Source organism: Sceloporus occidentalis, unplaced genomic scaffold (genome assembly GCF_023333645.1).
Source record: "Sceloporus occidentalis isolate IW3139 unplaced genomic scaffold, rSceOcc1.0.p SCAF_4, whole genome shotgun sequence".
Taxonomy (NCBI): Eukaryota; Metazoa; Chordata; class Lepidosauria; order Squamata; family Phrynosomatidae; genus Sceloporus; species Sceloporus occidentalis.
Genome location: NW_028316984.1, coordinates 83,499,774 through 83,516,073, shown reverse-complemented (window position 1 = coordinate 83,516,073; position 16,300 = coordinate 83,499,774). Strand labels below are relative to the sequence as shown.

Genomic DNA, 16,300 nt, shown 5'->3' with positions numbered 1-16,300 from the left:
GAACTGACTTGTAAAGCCCCTTGTAAACATAAGGTCTTGTGCCAGAAGGAAACATCATTAAAAGAATCCAAAAATGCAAGCCACACCCACAGATCTTCTTTGATGTCTGCCATAATTCTGACCCTATGGTGGGGAAGTTTTATGCCCACCGTAGCCATCCATACAGAGGCGTCTCAAAAAGGCCCTCCCTGGAGCCACCACTCTGCATGCAAAATTAAGATGTCCAATCAGCTGTTGGAATTCTCTAAGGGTGGCTTTCCATTCTAAAAGGGTGCTAAAATTTCAGAGGCAGAGCAGGAAATGGAGCAGCCCATTGGGAGTGCCCTAGCCATGTAAAATTTGCCCTCAAAAGAAAACCCTAGTAAAAAAAAAGCATACCAAGCAGTAATATAGAAGTCCCTTCAATTCGTTTGCAATTATTATTATTATTATTATTATTATTATTATAAAGTCAAATACAAAATGGCTGCCATGATTTTCCCAGGTCCAAAATGGCTTCCAAGGACACAAAATGGCCACCGTGCTTTTAAAGAAAATTGCACCCCTGAAAACAAAATGTCTGCAGTGCCCTAAATCAAAATGGCACCCATGGAGTCCAAAAGTCAGTTTTGCCCATAGTTAAAATGGCTCCCGGTTCTACATATATAACTGCCACCCCCTTAATCAAGATGGCGCCGGCAAAACCGCCTTGCCTCAAACCAAAATGGTGCCCACGAAACCCATAGCAACAGACTAAGGGCACGAACAGATGCCTGCTGAAGCCCCTGCAGAGTTGCCTGCGCACACTGTAAGTGAGAGAACAGAAGCCCTCTGTAGGGCCGCCCAAGGCAGCACACCTCAAATGGGAAAGGGAGAGGAGGGGCGTGCCCACACAATTAAAAAATAAATGGAATGGGCGAGAAATGGGCACGAAAAGGCCAATACGAATACTAACATATCAATACGAACAGAAAAGGACCCCAAACAAGCTTTGGCGGGGGGAGCATGTAAAAAGAGGGGTAAACAAATAATAGAAATAATCACAAATGATGTTAACACAGGCAAGACCACACAAGACAACAGGGCCACCCTAAAGTTAAAACCACCACCACATCGACCAGTAGAGTATGACGTCCAATCAATCTGGTGCAATCTCGCAAAAAGAGGCTGATGAGAGGTCAAGACAGCTTAAATAGCTTTGGTCTGCCCCCTGTTGGCTAGGTTGGGCCCATGAGGTCCCACCTTCCTTAAACCTCTGGTCTCTATTCATAGGCGGACTCAAACTTTACACCCAAGCCTATAGTGGCAAGCCACTGTTTGGGTATACATTTTGGACATAGTACCTCCGAAATTCTGAACATTGAATGGTTTTAATATGTGTATATATTGTCCTTTTAAATTGTATGCATGACCTTTTAAATTGATGTGTATTTTAATCAATATGTTTTAATTGATGTAGTATGTTTGTTAATTGTTGTTGTTCCCCATCTCAATCCGTGGGGAGAGGTGGATAGTAATAATAATAATAATAATTCTCTTTTCGCCCCTTAAACACATAGATATTTAAACATATAACTACACAGTGGATGCAAAAAAGCGTACACATATAAATAAAATTAATATAACTATTATAATATCACTTCTAATCAAATAAACATGTAGACATTACAATAACAAAGTAAATAAATGACAAAACATATAGAGTTTGTGATTTGTTTGATATTTTTAATCTGTTTTTTTCCTTTCTATATGGTAATTTTATCTATTCCTCTTTTAATTGTTATTATCTTAGAATGTACGCCTTGGGCAGGCTTTTATTTACTCCTAATTTTACCGACTTTGTACAGCGCTGTGTATAATTACAGCGCTATAGAAATAAAGTTTAATAATTAATAATAATAAATAATAATAGAGTTTACTATAAAATTACAATAAAGCAATAAAAAAGACTTCCTAATCACTACCTTATAGTTGATTACTGTCCAATTATCAATCACTTTTATTACTACTCATCATATTATTTAATAAACATCTAGCTTATCTTCGTTATATTAATCCTCTTAAAAGGAAAAGAGAAACCCATCTTTATATTATTCCAAACTTATGTACCATACAAACACATTCTTCAATTTCTTATACTCTTAAGAGTAAGAAATATATCTTATATTCCTTGCCATGTCATGTGTGTCCAGATTGACTTTAAGTATTCCAAAATTCCTAACAAATATTTGTGTAATGATCCATTCCTGATCAAACAAGTTAACTTATATATTTCAATATTGTCAAATATTTCCCATAGCCATTCAGACATATGTAGACTTTTTTTCTTCTTTCCATTTTTTCTTTGTGCATAGGTCATTCTGGCTCCAATTATCACGTAAAGCAATATTTTCCATATTGTTTATATTTCTTCATCTATTATAATCTATTATCTCTGGGAGATACATTTTAGGCTCTTTTTAAAGATTAATTCCTATAATTTTAGTTATTGCTCTATGTATTTGGGAACAAAACAGTTTGGTTCTTTTACATTACCACCAGATATGATACATGGTACCCTTCTCCTCTTTACACTTCCAGCATCTATTATGGACATTTTTCAAGTGTATCTGGTGTAAGGTACCATCTAAACTGCATTTTACAGAAATTTTCCTTCATATCGTAATTTAGGGTGTATTTCAAAGGTTTTTTTGCCATATCCTCCCCCCTTCTTCCAACTGCACTGTTTCACCAAAATCCTGAGACCATTTTTCTTTTCCTGAGAAAAAGAATGTAATACACTACCATGATGAAAAGATCCTAGAGTTGCAAGTAGATTTCAGGAAAGGAAGAGGCACTAGGGATCACATTGTAAACATACGATGGATAGTAGAGTACACAAGCAAATTCTAGAAGAAAATCAGCATGTGCTTTATTGACTGCAGTAAATTATTTGACTTCATAGGTTATGAAAAGTTAAGGCTTGCTTTAGAGAAATAAGTTTGCTTTATCTGATTGTCCTGATGCATAACTTGTACTCAGTACAAGAAGCTGCAATCAGAACTGAATATGGACAAACAGAATGGGGCCAGGCAAGCGTGCATTCTATCACCCTATTTGTTCAACATTTATGCAGAAAATATCATACACAGTGCAAAGGCAGGAGGAGTGAAGATTGGAGAAAGAAACATTAACAACCTAAGATACGCAGATGACAACATACTACTAGCAGAAAACAACAAAGACATGGAACAGCACAAAACAACAAAGACCTAAAGAAAAGCAAGAAAGTGCTTAGGTAGCCTTAATGCTGAATATTAAGAAAACAAAAATAATGACCATAGAAGAACTACAGGAATTTGTCCTAGATAACAGTAGACTGCAAGGCTGGCCATAGAGTTTATGACAGACCTGCACAAATATTTATGACTCAGGTGCAGTCCACCACTTGGGCTTTGCAGAGCACTTTTGCTTGATAAGATCAGAGTTTTCATTGCTCCAGGCAAGCAGCAATTCCTTCATATATGGCTGGTGGTGTGACCTCTAACTGATGAATCACAAATGATCTAAGTTAAGACCCAGTGTGGTGTAACAGATAGAAAAGCTTTCTCCATGTTGGTGTTTTCCGGATACTTTTGATTGTAATTTCCACAATCCCCAGGTGAGGCCAAAATGATGGAAATTGTAGCCTAACACATCTGGAGATGCTGGGATAATGTACCAAGACTAGGAAGACACAACTAATGTTAAAAGCCCCACTCATTACAAAGCAGTCTTCTAATAACACTGATTAAAAAGGAATGTTCCTAGCGCCCAGTTGCTTACAGAAAAGTAGCATTGTACACACTGCTCTATGAAGTACAAAAAGAGGAGTCTAATGCAATACTAGAAAACAGTGCCCCCAGCAGAATATTACAGTAGAAAATAGACATGCATAACAATTTGACAGTGTACACTATTCCATCCATGCTACCATAATCTTTGCATTTTTATATAAGTATATCTATACAATATATCTTAATTGATATATATTTAATATTGTGGTGTGGGGCACTATATTTTCAATTCCTTTCTCAACCATGAAACTAACTGAAGGCCCTTTCACACTACACAGTTATTGTACTATGATTCCACTTTAACTGTTTTGATTTATTCAGTGGGATCCTGGGACTGGCAGTTGGGAGGGCATTTTGGATCCTCAGCCAGTGTGTTCCTCTGCTTCCCCAAAATACAAACCCCAGGGTCACACAGGGTTTTGATAGTTATGATAGTTAAAATGGAATCTTAGAGATATAACCATGGAATGTGAAAGGGCTCTTCGTGACCTTGAACCAGTCACTCTTTCTCTATTCTTTCTGCAGTGTAATTGTGAAATGTCCAAGTTTGGGTTGTGTAATACGGGAAAGATGCATGCATGATTCATTCAATTTCTTGAAGGAAAGACTGGATAGGAAAGAAATAATCAGTAATAACAGATCTGAAACTGGTCAAATGAGCTTTGGCTGTTTTGGAACACTACCAAACCACTATCGAACCAAGATGTACTGAGAGGGTGAGGGTGAGGGTGGACAGGGGAAAATGAGTGTATGTGTAACACAAGCAATCAGAAGGAGATGAAATTGGAAGCAGGGTCATTTGACCAGGGCTCCTGAAACATCAGCTCTCTGAAGACATTCTGCGCATCTGTTACTACTGCCAGTCGTTTCAGAAGGCTGGAGCAGAGAGAGATGAGTTTGCCTCATTCCACTTCCTGAAAGAGTTTTTACCTCTCCTCTTTCTTCCCGATCCCTCTTTGATGGCTTTTCAGATAAGTTTGTGAGCAGAACTTGTCTTTATTGATTACATGCAATCCTCTCTAGGAGTATTTTTGGTTGAGAAGCAAGATGAAAATGCTCCAGACAAAGATCCCCATCTTCACTTCTAGCCCTGAGAAAAATATCACCTGTCTCCAGCAGAAGCACATTTATTTATTTATTTATAAAATATTTATATGCTATCCTATATAAAAAAATCCTAGTGCAGCATACAGGTAAAATCAATTTAGAATGATTTAGAACAATTTAAAATTTTAGAACAGCTGTCAACTTGCTGTGCCATTCAGGCAGTTATTAATCAGGATAGATGTATGGATGGGGGATCTGCCCTGTGAACGGCTGAAGGTGAACATGGAAATGAAAGGAGAATAATTAATGGTAATAATAAAATATAATTCTGCCTAAATACCCTAAAGGCAGCAATTCCCATCTGATCTTGGAAGCTAAACAAGGTCATCCTTGATTAGTACTTAGAGGAGAGAGCTCCAATTAATACCAGGTGCTTTAGACCAGATTTCAGAGGAAGGAACTGACAAAACTACATCTGCTTGCTTAAGAAGACCCTGTGAGATTCATGGGGTCATAAGTCAACAGGCAACTTGAAGGCACACACAATAAAGTATGACATACAAAGGCTGCCATGGCTGGTGTAAATAATCACACACACACACACAGTCAGTGCAGCAGTGAACAGAAATCTGAACTTACCAAGAAAGTGACAGTTCTGGGCCAAAGTTAATCTTTAGTGGTGAAATGCAACTACTTTGCCATAATTAAGTGGACATTTCACAAGTCCGTGCAGTAATGTGCCCACATTACAGGTGCATTAAGGAAGTTAAACAAACAAGAAGAAAGTGCAAAGTCTTGTCAGAGATTAAAAGGTCTTTCTAATTATAAGCAGCGGCAGCAGCAGGAGAACTGTCATGCCTGGTCTGGGAGCAGTGCTAATGGCTGTTCTGATGTGGACACTCATCCTGTGACATTTACCTAATGATGTTCAGCAAAGACAAGAAGATTGAAACTAGGCTGCATGATGGCAGATGCAAAGCACTGTAGGTACAATACATCTCTGGTGTTATAGAAGTGTTGGTGGTGGCTGAAATGAAGTCTGTTGAGGTTCACGCAAGCTTCCATCCCTTTAGGGTTCTGTATATGAGAAGAGTGCTGTTCTCTGTAGACAGAAAGCACTACCAATAAGTGGGATCAGGCTGTGCCCCTCACTTTCTCTTTTATATACCATAGCAGCACACGTTGAGTGTAATTATACCTTTTGTTTTGTGTCCTAAAACTTGCTTACCATTTTCTGTAGAACCCTTAACACAGAAGGGGGTGGACCACCTGCACAGTAATGAAGGAAGTGTGAAAATCATTGAATTCTTGGTAGGGAGGTGTGGGATGCAAAGTAGGACAATTAACCTGCTGTCTGTTTATTTAGCGAAAACAAAATTTCATTACCTTCTATGTTAACCTGCCCAGTATCATAGAAAATTTTATTTTCTTGTTTTCTTCTTTATAAGACTTGGAATTTGTGTAGGTTCTGTGGAGGCTGAGGTACTATCTGGAAAATATTCATGATCTGCTTACAGTGATAGTGATCTTGTCAGTTGGTGTCTGTCCTTGGAGAAGGAGCAGATAAAGGTGACAGTGAAGATGAAGGAGAAGGAAAGGGAAAGACAGATCTCTGTGATGATCATGTCTTGAAAAATAAGGGTCATTGTGGCTTCTCCCTGAAAGACTCAGACTCAGCACTAAACTTTCCCTCACAAAGTGAAAGACTGTGATGTCCCCCCACTCTTTCTACGTGGCCCTATGCAGTCACTTCTTCAAGATAAAGCCAATCCCAATAGGATGGATTGCTTAACTGTTCGCGCATTATATAGTTTATTATCTTCACAGAATAACTTAAAATCTTTTCTTGGTCTCTATTACATCTCCAAAATTATGTTCTCAGCTTGTCTGGGATGGGATATCACTCATACCTAAGAGCAAAATGCCACTCTTCTGTTAAGACAGGAAACTACTTTCTGAGTTCAAAAATGAAAATTGTGAATTTTCTGTGGGGAAGGCAGATATGATGAACTATACTCTGCACATGCACAGAGACACATCATTGTTATGACATAATCTGTCATATTAAAAGAGCTTAATTTTAGTAATTTCTGGCTCATATTAAGTGATTATGTCATAGGAGAGGGGGATTTGGGGTATTGTGTATGCTGGGGGGGTAATTTTGCTGGTATGCAGAGTTTTCAAAGAGAGCATATCTGTCATAACACTTGGATTATGTTAGTCAGTGGTGAGTGTGGTGTTCTCTGCAGGTGTTCAGAAACACAATTGGATTTCCTCACACTTTGGCAGAAGTGGGAAAAGACACATTATTTACCAAATGTTAGGCTTTACCAGATGTGGAGCTGATGTCTTGCTTTCCTATTCAAGTAAATCTGATATTATTCAATCATAACTTGGAAAAAAATACTCAGTAATTCTCAGCTTCTACCAGTCAGCATGGCAAGTGGATTCTGCATGTTGAAGTCCAGAAAAGAAACTTTTCCAAGCTTTGGGAGAAAATACAGATGTGTCCTCAGCTCATACCTGCTAGAGGGAAGGTTTATCCCTCCAAGTGTGCCATCCTCTTTTTGAACTATTGTAAGAGAAACACCTGTGTGTATCATAGAATCGTAGAGTTGGAAGAGACCACAAGGGCCATCCAGTCCAACCCCCTGCCATGCAGGAACCCACAAAGCATCCCCAACAGATGGTCATCCAACCTCTGTTTAAAGACCTCTGAAGATGGAGACTCCACCACTCTCCAAGGGAGCGTGTTCCACTGTTGAACAGCTCTCCCTGTCAGGAAGTTCCTCCTAATGTTGAGGTGGAATCTCTTTTCCTTTAGCTTGGATCCATTGTTCTGGGTCCTATTCTCTAGAACAGCAGAAAACAAGCTTGCTCCATCCTCAATATGACCCTCCCCCCTCAAATACTTTAACAAGGCTATCATATCACTTCTTCTTAATTGTCTCTTCTGCAGGCTAAACATACCCAGCTCCTTAAGTCTCTTCTTAGGGATGTCTTGCTGCCATTAATCAGTAAAACAGAAGTCAAATGTTCCAGAGACATAACCCTGTAAACAAAGGTAAAAGACTGCCTCTGGCTGTGAGATATTTTGTGGTTACCGACCAGTAGATAATGGGCTGCCAGCCTCTCCTCCTAGTCCACTGGTCTGGAAGCTCAGATAAGGGGTTGGGAGATACACACTCACTCTGGTGCATGGAGCACAAGTCTGGAATCATCTGTTTATGCTGCATATTTCAGATGTCTGGGGCATTTCTCTGTAGGGACAGGGATTGAAAAGAAAGGGCTAGGGGGAAATATTATTTTAATTTTTTTTAATTGTGCCTTGAAGTCATATTTTCTTATGTGGGAACCCAGCCTGTCATCCTAAATTGGTGCAGATGAGGTGCTGCTGAGAGAACCCCGCGTGTGCCCCAACTGTGTTAATTTAGTGGTGATGGACTCTTTTTTCTAATCTGTGTTCTTGCTGGTAAGTTCACTTTTTTTTGCCTTTGGGGAATAACTTTTTAGAAAGTTGGTTAGTGTGATTTTCTGGATTTCCCATTCTTCAACTTTCAGCTTCCTATCTTGGTTCTCTAGAAGTCACCATCTCTGAGCCATATGTATGTGGAGTATGGTGGAAGGAGGGGGGAACTGATACTTCTTGAGCACATCCATGTAAATTCATGGGCATGGACACAAAGGCTCCATTTTATGTCCCAGTGAAGCTGTGGTCTCATCCACGTGAGGATGGGGGTCTTGTAAGTATTTCTCTATTTTCATCTTTGAAGTGTGGTCAGTGGGAGATGGAGGTATGCCTTATGCATGCCACAAACATTCAGATCCCTTTCACACATTTTGAATCCCATTTTGGGAGAAAGGCAGAATGTAAATCCAATAAATAAATAAATAAGAGTTCAGAACACTGGCACTACAGTCAGTTCAGTGATCAGTTCACTCATTATGTTTTTCTTTTGGAGAGATAAAAATCAAGTGTGGATCAAACTGTAACCAACACTTGCGAAATGCATCACCTGTATTTAATTCATCACAAGGGTTAGGAAGCTGCTATGTAGCTGCAGCAAAATAAGCACTTGCATCAGCCTTGAGCAATGGCGAGGACTCACATAAAAAGAAAATGATGTGTGAAAGGAGCTAGAACACAGAGAACATCTGCATATGTGATTGTATTAGTGAATATGTATCAGTGTACACAGCAACATATCCATTAGGGATGTGTTCATCAAGTCAATTAATTTTCCATAGACTTCTTTTCCCACCTCTGTACCTGGTCCATGTTATTTCTGAGTGGTGTGGTGTTTTTGTTTTCAGAAATGTCCTCCCCATTTGAGGGAGAAATATTTTCTGAATGGTATATTCTTTTATTTATTTTTTAAAAATGAGTAGCCATCTCCTGAAGTATGTTTGTAGACAGGTTTGAAATGTTTTTCTACACATACTTTTAAAATATGCAGATTTTGATTGGCCATGTTTTTCAAAGTTCTGAAATGTGAAGATTTCCAAAATGTAATGTATGCCTGCCATTTCAGAGGAATGCAATGCAAAAATTAAACATATGCACACTCATATGACACATGTTTCTCATACATTCTTGGTCTCACTGCATTTACTAGAATACATTTGTGGAGCTGACATAGGTTTCCTAACCACATCTTTTGCCCTTGCAACATCTTTTTCCTTCCTCTTGGGAGGGAGGAGGCATAAAGAAGGAGAGGTTCTGTGGGTGTTTCCTGCTATATTTGACAGCTAGCCGAAGCCAGACATGGTCCAGGCCAAATATCTGGCTTCCTGTTGCATTGCCACTTTAGCTGGAAAAGCTGTTTCTCTCTGCCTTCCGGATCCTGTCCGAGAGTGGCTTGTGGAAAACTGAGCTGATCCTGACATGGGTAGGTCAGCAATATATTTATACCTCTCCTTTCTCTCTGGGTGATGTCCAGAGCATAGCTACAGAGTAAAGAATTTTGGAATTAGACAAATAAGGCAAAGAGAAACTAGATTCTGCAGAGAGTAGTGGATTAGGGATCTCAACAGAGTGACTCAGAAAAATGAAGAAGGATTGTCAAAGAGGAAAAACGGGGCTCAATGACTAGATGGTTTTGTATACCAAGACACAGAAAGGAAGTGCTAGGAAGGAGGAAAGGAGGGAATTCAGGTACTGGGCTTAGGTAAGAAACTCGATGTCAGATTACAGTAGGAAAAGGTAGCAGTTCTTTGCTGTTAGAAAATCAGAACAGGTCAAAAGTTTTGTACTGTTCTAGTTGATCCTGCTAAAGGAGTGACTGTACTGTGGTTGTTAGATTCTGACTAGTAGGACAGAACTACAACTATCAGCATCCTTACTATTATTAGCTGTGCAACAATGCCTGGAGGGCCATACCATTCCACCTGTGGACTCTGACCTGTGTTCAGAGAAATGACAAGAGACAGTTGAGAGCATGAACTTTTCATTTGAAACGAATGGAGCAGTTGTGGAAAGAACTCATTAATTCCATCGTAGTACATTTCCAGTAGAAGATGTATGTAGAGAGATCTTGTAGATCTTGAGAGTTAGTGTCAAAGGTGCTACAAGATCTCTTTACATGCTGGTTCTACAGACTAGCACAACTATATATTTCAATTCTTCCAGTAGAAGATGGACTTTTTCCCTAGCCTGGACAATTCCCCCCTGAATCCAGAAAACTTATAGCATGGTTTTGTTTCCAAATGGGGATCTGCCTCTGATTTGTAGTTTGTAGCAGATGGAAATCTTGAAGTCATATTTGTGATCAGAGTATCTGGAACTAAGAGAGTCTAAGTCCTGTGAAGTTGGGCCCCAGTATTGATGGTGTTTGTTTTCCAGCCATTGAAGCAAGGCTTTGGGTAGTTAATATAAGTGGAACATGTTGGAAGGGCTGTGGATTGAACAGGTTCCAGAAATGCAGAACATTATTTTTAACATTTACCACCACCCACAGCTGAGAGGGAACAGGTTTTTATTAAAAGAATGTGTGATTAATGATTCACAGACTAAGCTGTAGCTATGAAGGTTATACAATCTAACATACCCCTCTACATGCATGCACATGCGCGCGCGCGCACACACACACATATACTGCAGAGAGAGAGACCCCTGACTAGCTATCCATCTACAACCCACCACAGTAACTAAAGACAAAACCTCATCCTCTGCATATTATACAGTGCTGAAGCAATACCATGGTGACGAGCTTGCCAGCAAAAGATAGGATGATGGTAGAGGCATAGATAGCGAGGGGGCAAGTGGTGGCATAGGCACATGTCAAGCAGGAGGATAGGTGATTGACAGAAAGTTGGGTGTCTTCAGTTGAGCAGATGGTGGGATGTGAATCTGTGAAGATTGGAGGGAGTTTGAGAGGGTGCATTCCTGTTTAGCAGCCATCATTTGGGTAATGAATTATCACGTGTAACTGCACAGGATTATATACATGGCATCTTGCCCTTGCCCCATTCTTTCCTCTTCCATTTTGTATCTACCCCACCAATGATAAGTTCTTCAGGGCAGAGGATCTGTATCTTCAGCCTGGGACTACTTCGTAAATAGCAGTATATGCTGATAGTGCAGTATAAATAAATACATTGCAGCTGTAACTATAGCTGATGATATCTTTTCTTGCTTGAAACATATAAAATTCAAAAAGCTACCCATTCAGTACATGATGCACCAGAGAGAAATCTGATTGTGTTGCTGTCTGATGACCTATTCATTTCTCCATGCAAAGCACCTCTGTGGTACAGGAAAAAAGAGTGAAGCCTGCACAAATATTTTGTTGTGATTGGTGACTACATAGCTACATATCTCATTACATACATATGTACTGAGAAGTGGCACATGGGACAGGTGGTGTGACCATCTCATGTGACATCTGCCATGCTAGTTTATAGTACTGTGTTTCCATGACATTTTTGTTGTTTTGTGCCTTCAAGTTGTTTCTGATTTTGGCAATCCTAAAATGACCCTGTCATGGGTTTTCTGAGGCTGAGAGTGTGTGACTTACTCAAGGTCACCAAGTGGGTTCCCATGGCCAAGGGGGGAGTCAAACCCTGGTTTCATAATCTAATACTTGAACTACTGTGGCATACTGGCTCCCATTTCATGTCATGTAACAAGCATATAACATGACATTTCTTTCTGCTCGGGCCACATACCCTCTTTTTGTTATTATTAGTATATTACAATAGTCTCTTGAATGTTCACAGAGGTCATTATAACAGCTCTGAAAGGTAGGTTAGCAGGATTATCCAGTTTTGCAGTACTGAGAAAAAGAGGATGATAGGTTGCCTAAGGCAGACGTCTGCATTTCTGGTTGAGCTGAGATTTGATCAAGGGCTTCTCAGGTCATTATACTATACTGTAGCATACTATACTATACCAATATACTGCATCTGTTTTCTTCTTTTCTTTGTTTGTTATGGAAAACTTTAAAAAATACTCTAAAGGGATCCATAGTAGACAGAAATTCCATTGCAGATGTTCTTGATTGATTTCTACAGCTTTGTTTGACTTTGTGGTGTAAGCAGAGACCAACCTATTTTTTAAATAAATGTTAGATACATAAACAGAGGATTGGTGTTCCACTTGGACAGTGGTGCTTTTTTGTGTCCCCCATCTCCAGGTACAGCCCCTTGTGCCTCTATCCTCCTGTTGTTCCAGAGGGTTCAGGGATCCTGTAGGAATGGTGTGTGATGGTGCAGTAGCTGAGCTATAGCAGAATGATGAAACTGTGAGAACCCAGCAAGACTGCTTCACACAAGTAGTCATGCCTTTCTGCTCATAAAATACATCTCTGGTTCTAAGCCAAAATTTATTAAAGTGTTTTGTTACCATTATCGTATAAAACAATTGCAGATGGTAGCAATGTAGCAGCTCCTCAGTTTGGCAGGGCAAAACCACCAATCTACAGAAAGGCTTGTGTACAAACCCTCTAGTAAAGTCATTACCACAAGTGGGTTTTGTATTGTGCTAATGCAGTGGTCCCCAAACTGTGCCCTTTAAGTGATTTTGCACTTCAACCCCCAGCATTCCAGATTATTGCCCAACATAGCTGAGGCTTCTGGGAGCTGAAGTCCAAAATCTCTTAAAGGGCACAGTTTGGGGACCACTGTGCTACTGTATACATTAACCACCTAAGACCAACCTAAGGTTGATCTGTAAGCAATCAGATGACACAATACTACTAGCAGAAACAAATAAAGACCTGGGGAAATTACTGAAGAAAGTCAAGGAGGAAAGTGCCAAGGTTGGAATAGTGATGATAATTAAAACACACCCACACCCACACCATGCAAGATATACAAGAATTCATCCTAGACAATAAGAAAATTTAAATAAGCAAATTGTTTCCATACCTTGGTTCAACTATTGATCAGAAGGGAGACTGCAATCAAGAAATCAGAAGAACACTGGGATATGGAAGAGCACCTATGAAAGCGCTAGTTTACTGTTGTTAACTACTATTGAGTTGATCTTGACTCATAGCAACCCTGTGAATGAGACATCTCCAAGACTCCCTATCCTCCACTGCTTTGCTTAAGTCCTGCAGACCTCCCTAATAGAGTCCAGCCATCTGGTGTGTGGTCTCCCTCTATAAAGTGTAGAGACATTAAAGTTAGGATAGTCCAAGCCATTTTATTCCCCATCACCATGTACAGTTGAGAGAGCTGGACAGTTTTTAAAAAAACATAGAAATAAAATCAACTTATTTGAGATGTGCTGGAAGGTCTTGGATAAGTTAGCTATTTTTCATATTGATTTGTATCACAGCAGGATAAAAGAGGACCACATTATGATAGAGCAGGCATGGTGTAGTGGGTTGAATGTTGAACTATAACTCTGAGAGACCAGGGTTCAAATCCCCAGTCAGACATGGAAACCTACTGCGCGACTGTGGACAATCACACTCTCTCAACCTCCAAGGAAGGCAATGGCAAATCTCCTCTGAATAAATATTACTAAGAAAACACTATGATAGGGTTGCCTTAGGATTGTCATAAGTTGGACATGATTTGAAGGTATATAACAACAATTGTACACCATTTTAGCCCTTCTATGGTCAGGATAAGGAAAGTATCTGTACAGACAAAATTCTAAAGCAGAAGAGGCAAACTATGCCCCAGGCCTGAAAAAGTTACTCTTTTGGACTACAACATCCAGAATCTTTTGACCAACATGGGAAACTGGAGTCTAAAAATTAGCATTTGCAAGCTTTGCGGTGGTCCTCTGTCTACTTTCAAAAACCCTCTGCAAGCAATCAGTTAAGACCTCTGGCAAGAGTGCCTTACTTGTCCCCTCCTTACTTGCTGGTTAAATAGGAAGAGAGAGAAGGGAGTGATCTTCCTCATTTTATATCCATATTGTAATAATTCTTTTATCTTGTTATCAATTGTGTCAGTTTGGCTTTGATCTGTAGTGACCCTATGAGTAAGGGAGCTCTATGACACCATATTATTAATACTATAGTCCTGTTCAGTCTTGCAAAATCAGGGCTGTGGCTTCTTTAACTGAGTCAGCCCACCTATAATCAACCAAAAAGATGCAAAATACATCATGTGTGACTTTGAAGGTCATAGGCAAAGGGTTAAAAAGCATGTAGGAGAAGGAAAGTAATAGCACTGGAATTACAGTGGCGGGTTTTGAGGCGGTCTGCCGCCGCCGCTGTTTGCTCTGTGCGGGAGCCGCAGCAGCCACACCGCACGGCTCCCGCACGGACCGAAAAAGAAGCTCCAAAATGGAGCTTCTTCTTGCGACGCCTCTGTGACATCGTGAGGCGCCAGGGGCACATTCGCAACGTCACAGACGCCGCAACACTTTCGGACGCACAGCGTCCGATACGTAAAGATGGCGCCGGCCGTGTGGAACGGCCGGCGCCATATTGTACAGACAGAGTCCGTACTAGAGCCAGGGGCGTCTAGAAGAGACGCCCCTTTTTTAAAATGGGACGTCCTGCGGACGTCCCAAGTGGCGGTTTGTAACCCGCCAGTGTTTACATTTTTGGTCTGAGGTGTGGAGTTATGCTTCTTAAGCTGCCTGATGTGGGGGAATGGCAGGGGTGGTTTTTTTTTAAAAAAAATCTTCCCCCAGTGTGCCATGGACTGGCACCATGTGTGCCAACTGGCTAAATCTAGTTCTTTCTTGGAAATTTGCTTTAGAAGGGTAGTCAATAGCTTGTGAACTGGCACTGGCCCATGGACCACCACTTTGAATGATATTATTCTGGAGGAAAGTTCTGCAGAAAAAGTAATTGGGCTCAAACCCGCCCCACCCTGCATTCCATGTCAATGAGCTGACTGGAAGCAAAGGCCGTAAAAGAATAGCTTTTTTAAAAAAACATCTTTCCCAGATGAAGAAAACTGTGAGCTTTAAAAGCTGAAAGCTGTGCTCTATCAAAATTACCTCTGGTCATTATTGTAATGGAGCTGCAAAGAAGAAGCAAGGGACTCAAAGGAACCTATACTCCCTGGATGAACAATATTTACACTTGTATACTTCTGAGATCAGCATGGAAATAATGCATATTCACCAGCCTTTTTCCTTTTTTTGCTACCAATGGCTTCATTCAGCAATGGGCAGGAGAACTGGGGCTGCCTGGAGGGTGGTGGGCATGATGTAGGAACACTATGGGGTAAAGAGATGAGGTAAAACTTTGCAAGATATAGTAAAGTCTGGTGATGAAATCTATGCGACTAGGGGAGGTCTGTATAACATAGCCTCTCCCCACATGCCCCATCTCAATATCTGGATGGCTGGTGTCCATTCTGGAGCTTGTTACAGAATACCTAGCTAAGCAGCAGTGTAGGCCCTCTGGAGTCTTAACTGAAATCCAGGAAATCACAATCAAATGGGAAATTGGTATGGGAGGGGTTGTAGCAGGAGGAAGGAGACCAAAGGGAACAGCCAGGGGGCTGGGAAATAAATATGGCATACCCTCTACCATCTAATGCAGATGAAAACCAGGAAACATCATAGTATACAGTCCTCAAGCAACATTAGAGTGTAATCAGGATGGCAAAAGCTGTTAATGATGAATAACACACAAGCCAGAAGAAGCTGCAGCAGTTGGCTTTTGCCCAAGCCTATAGTGAATATTCTGCTTCACTACTTCCTGCTGAATTAATTGAGTGTCAATGGTTTTTGCCTTTGAACTCAGCAACTGAAGTCACCTGAGAGCCAGCTTGTTGTAAAGGTATGAGCATTGGACTATGACTTTGGAGACTAGGAGTTGAATCCCCACTCATGTGGAAACCCACTGGGTGACCTTGAACAAGTCCCATTCTCTCAGCCTCTGAACAAATCTTACCAAGAAAACCCTGTGACAGGTTTGCATTAGGATTGCTATAAATCAGAAAGAGCTTGGAGGCACTCAGCAACAACAATAGGAGGAGAACAGAGAAACTGGGTCATTTTAAAAACAGCTGAACAGTGAGTTGGCAAAGGATTAATA

At 40.4% G+C, this 16,300-nt stretch overlaps 1 protein-coding gene across 7 annotated transcripts in view; it reads left to right on the top strand.

The window, feature by feature from the left end:
* SLC43A3 (solute carrier family 43 member 3) overlaps positions 1-16,300 on the top strand; it is a 64,364-nt gene that overhangs the window by 15,320 nt on the left and 32,744 nt on the right. The window contains exon 1 of one of the 7 annotated variants that reach the window (XM_089520604.1): positions 8,042-8,313. The exons of 4 other annotated variants lie outside the window; for them this stretch is intronic. Coding sequence is in view for 1 of the 3 variants with exons in the window: in XM_089520603.1 (XP_089376729.1) it covers positions 9,727-9,730 (4 nt within the window). In the remaining 2 variants the exon portion in view is untranslated. Of the gene's footprint in view, positions 1-8,041; positions 8,314-8,562; positions 8,585-9,615; positions 9,731-16,300 lie in introns of those variants that run through there. 2 more of the 7 variants (XM_089520607.1, XM_089520603.1) reach the window with 2 other exon arrangements.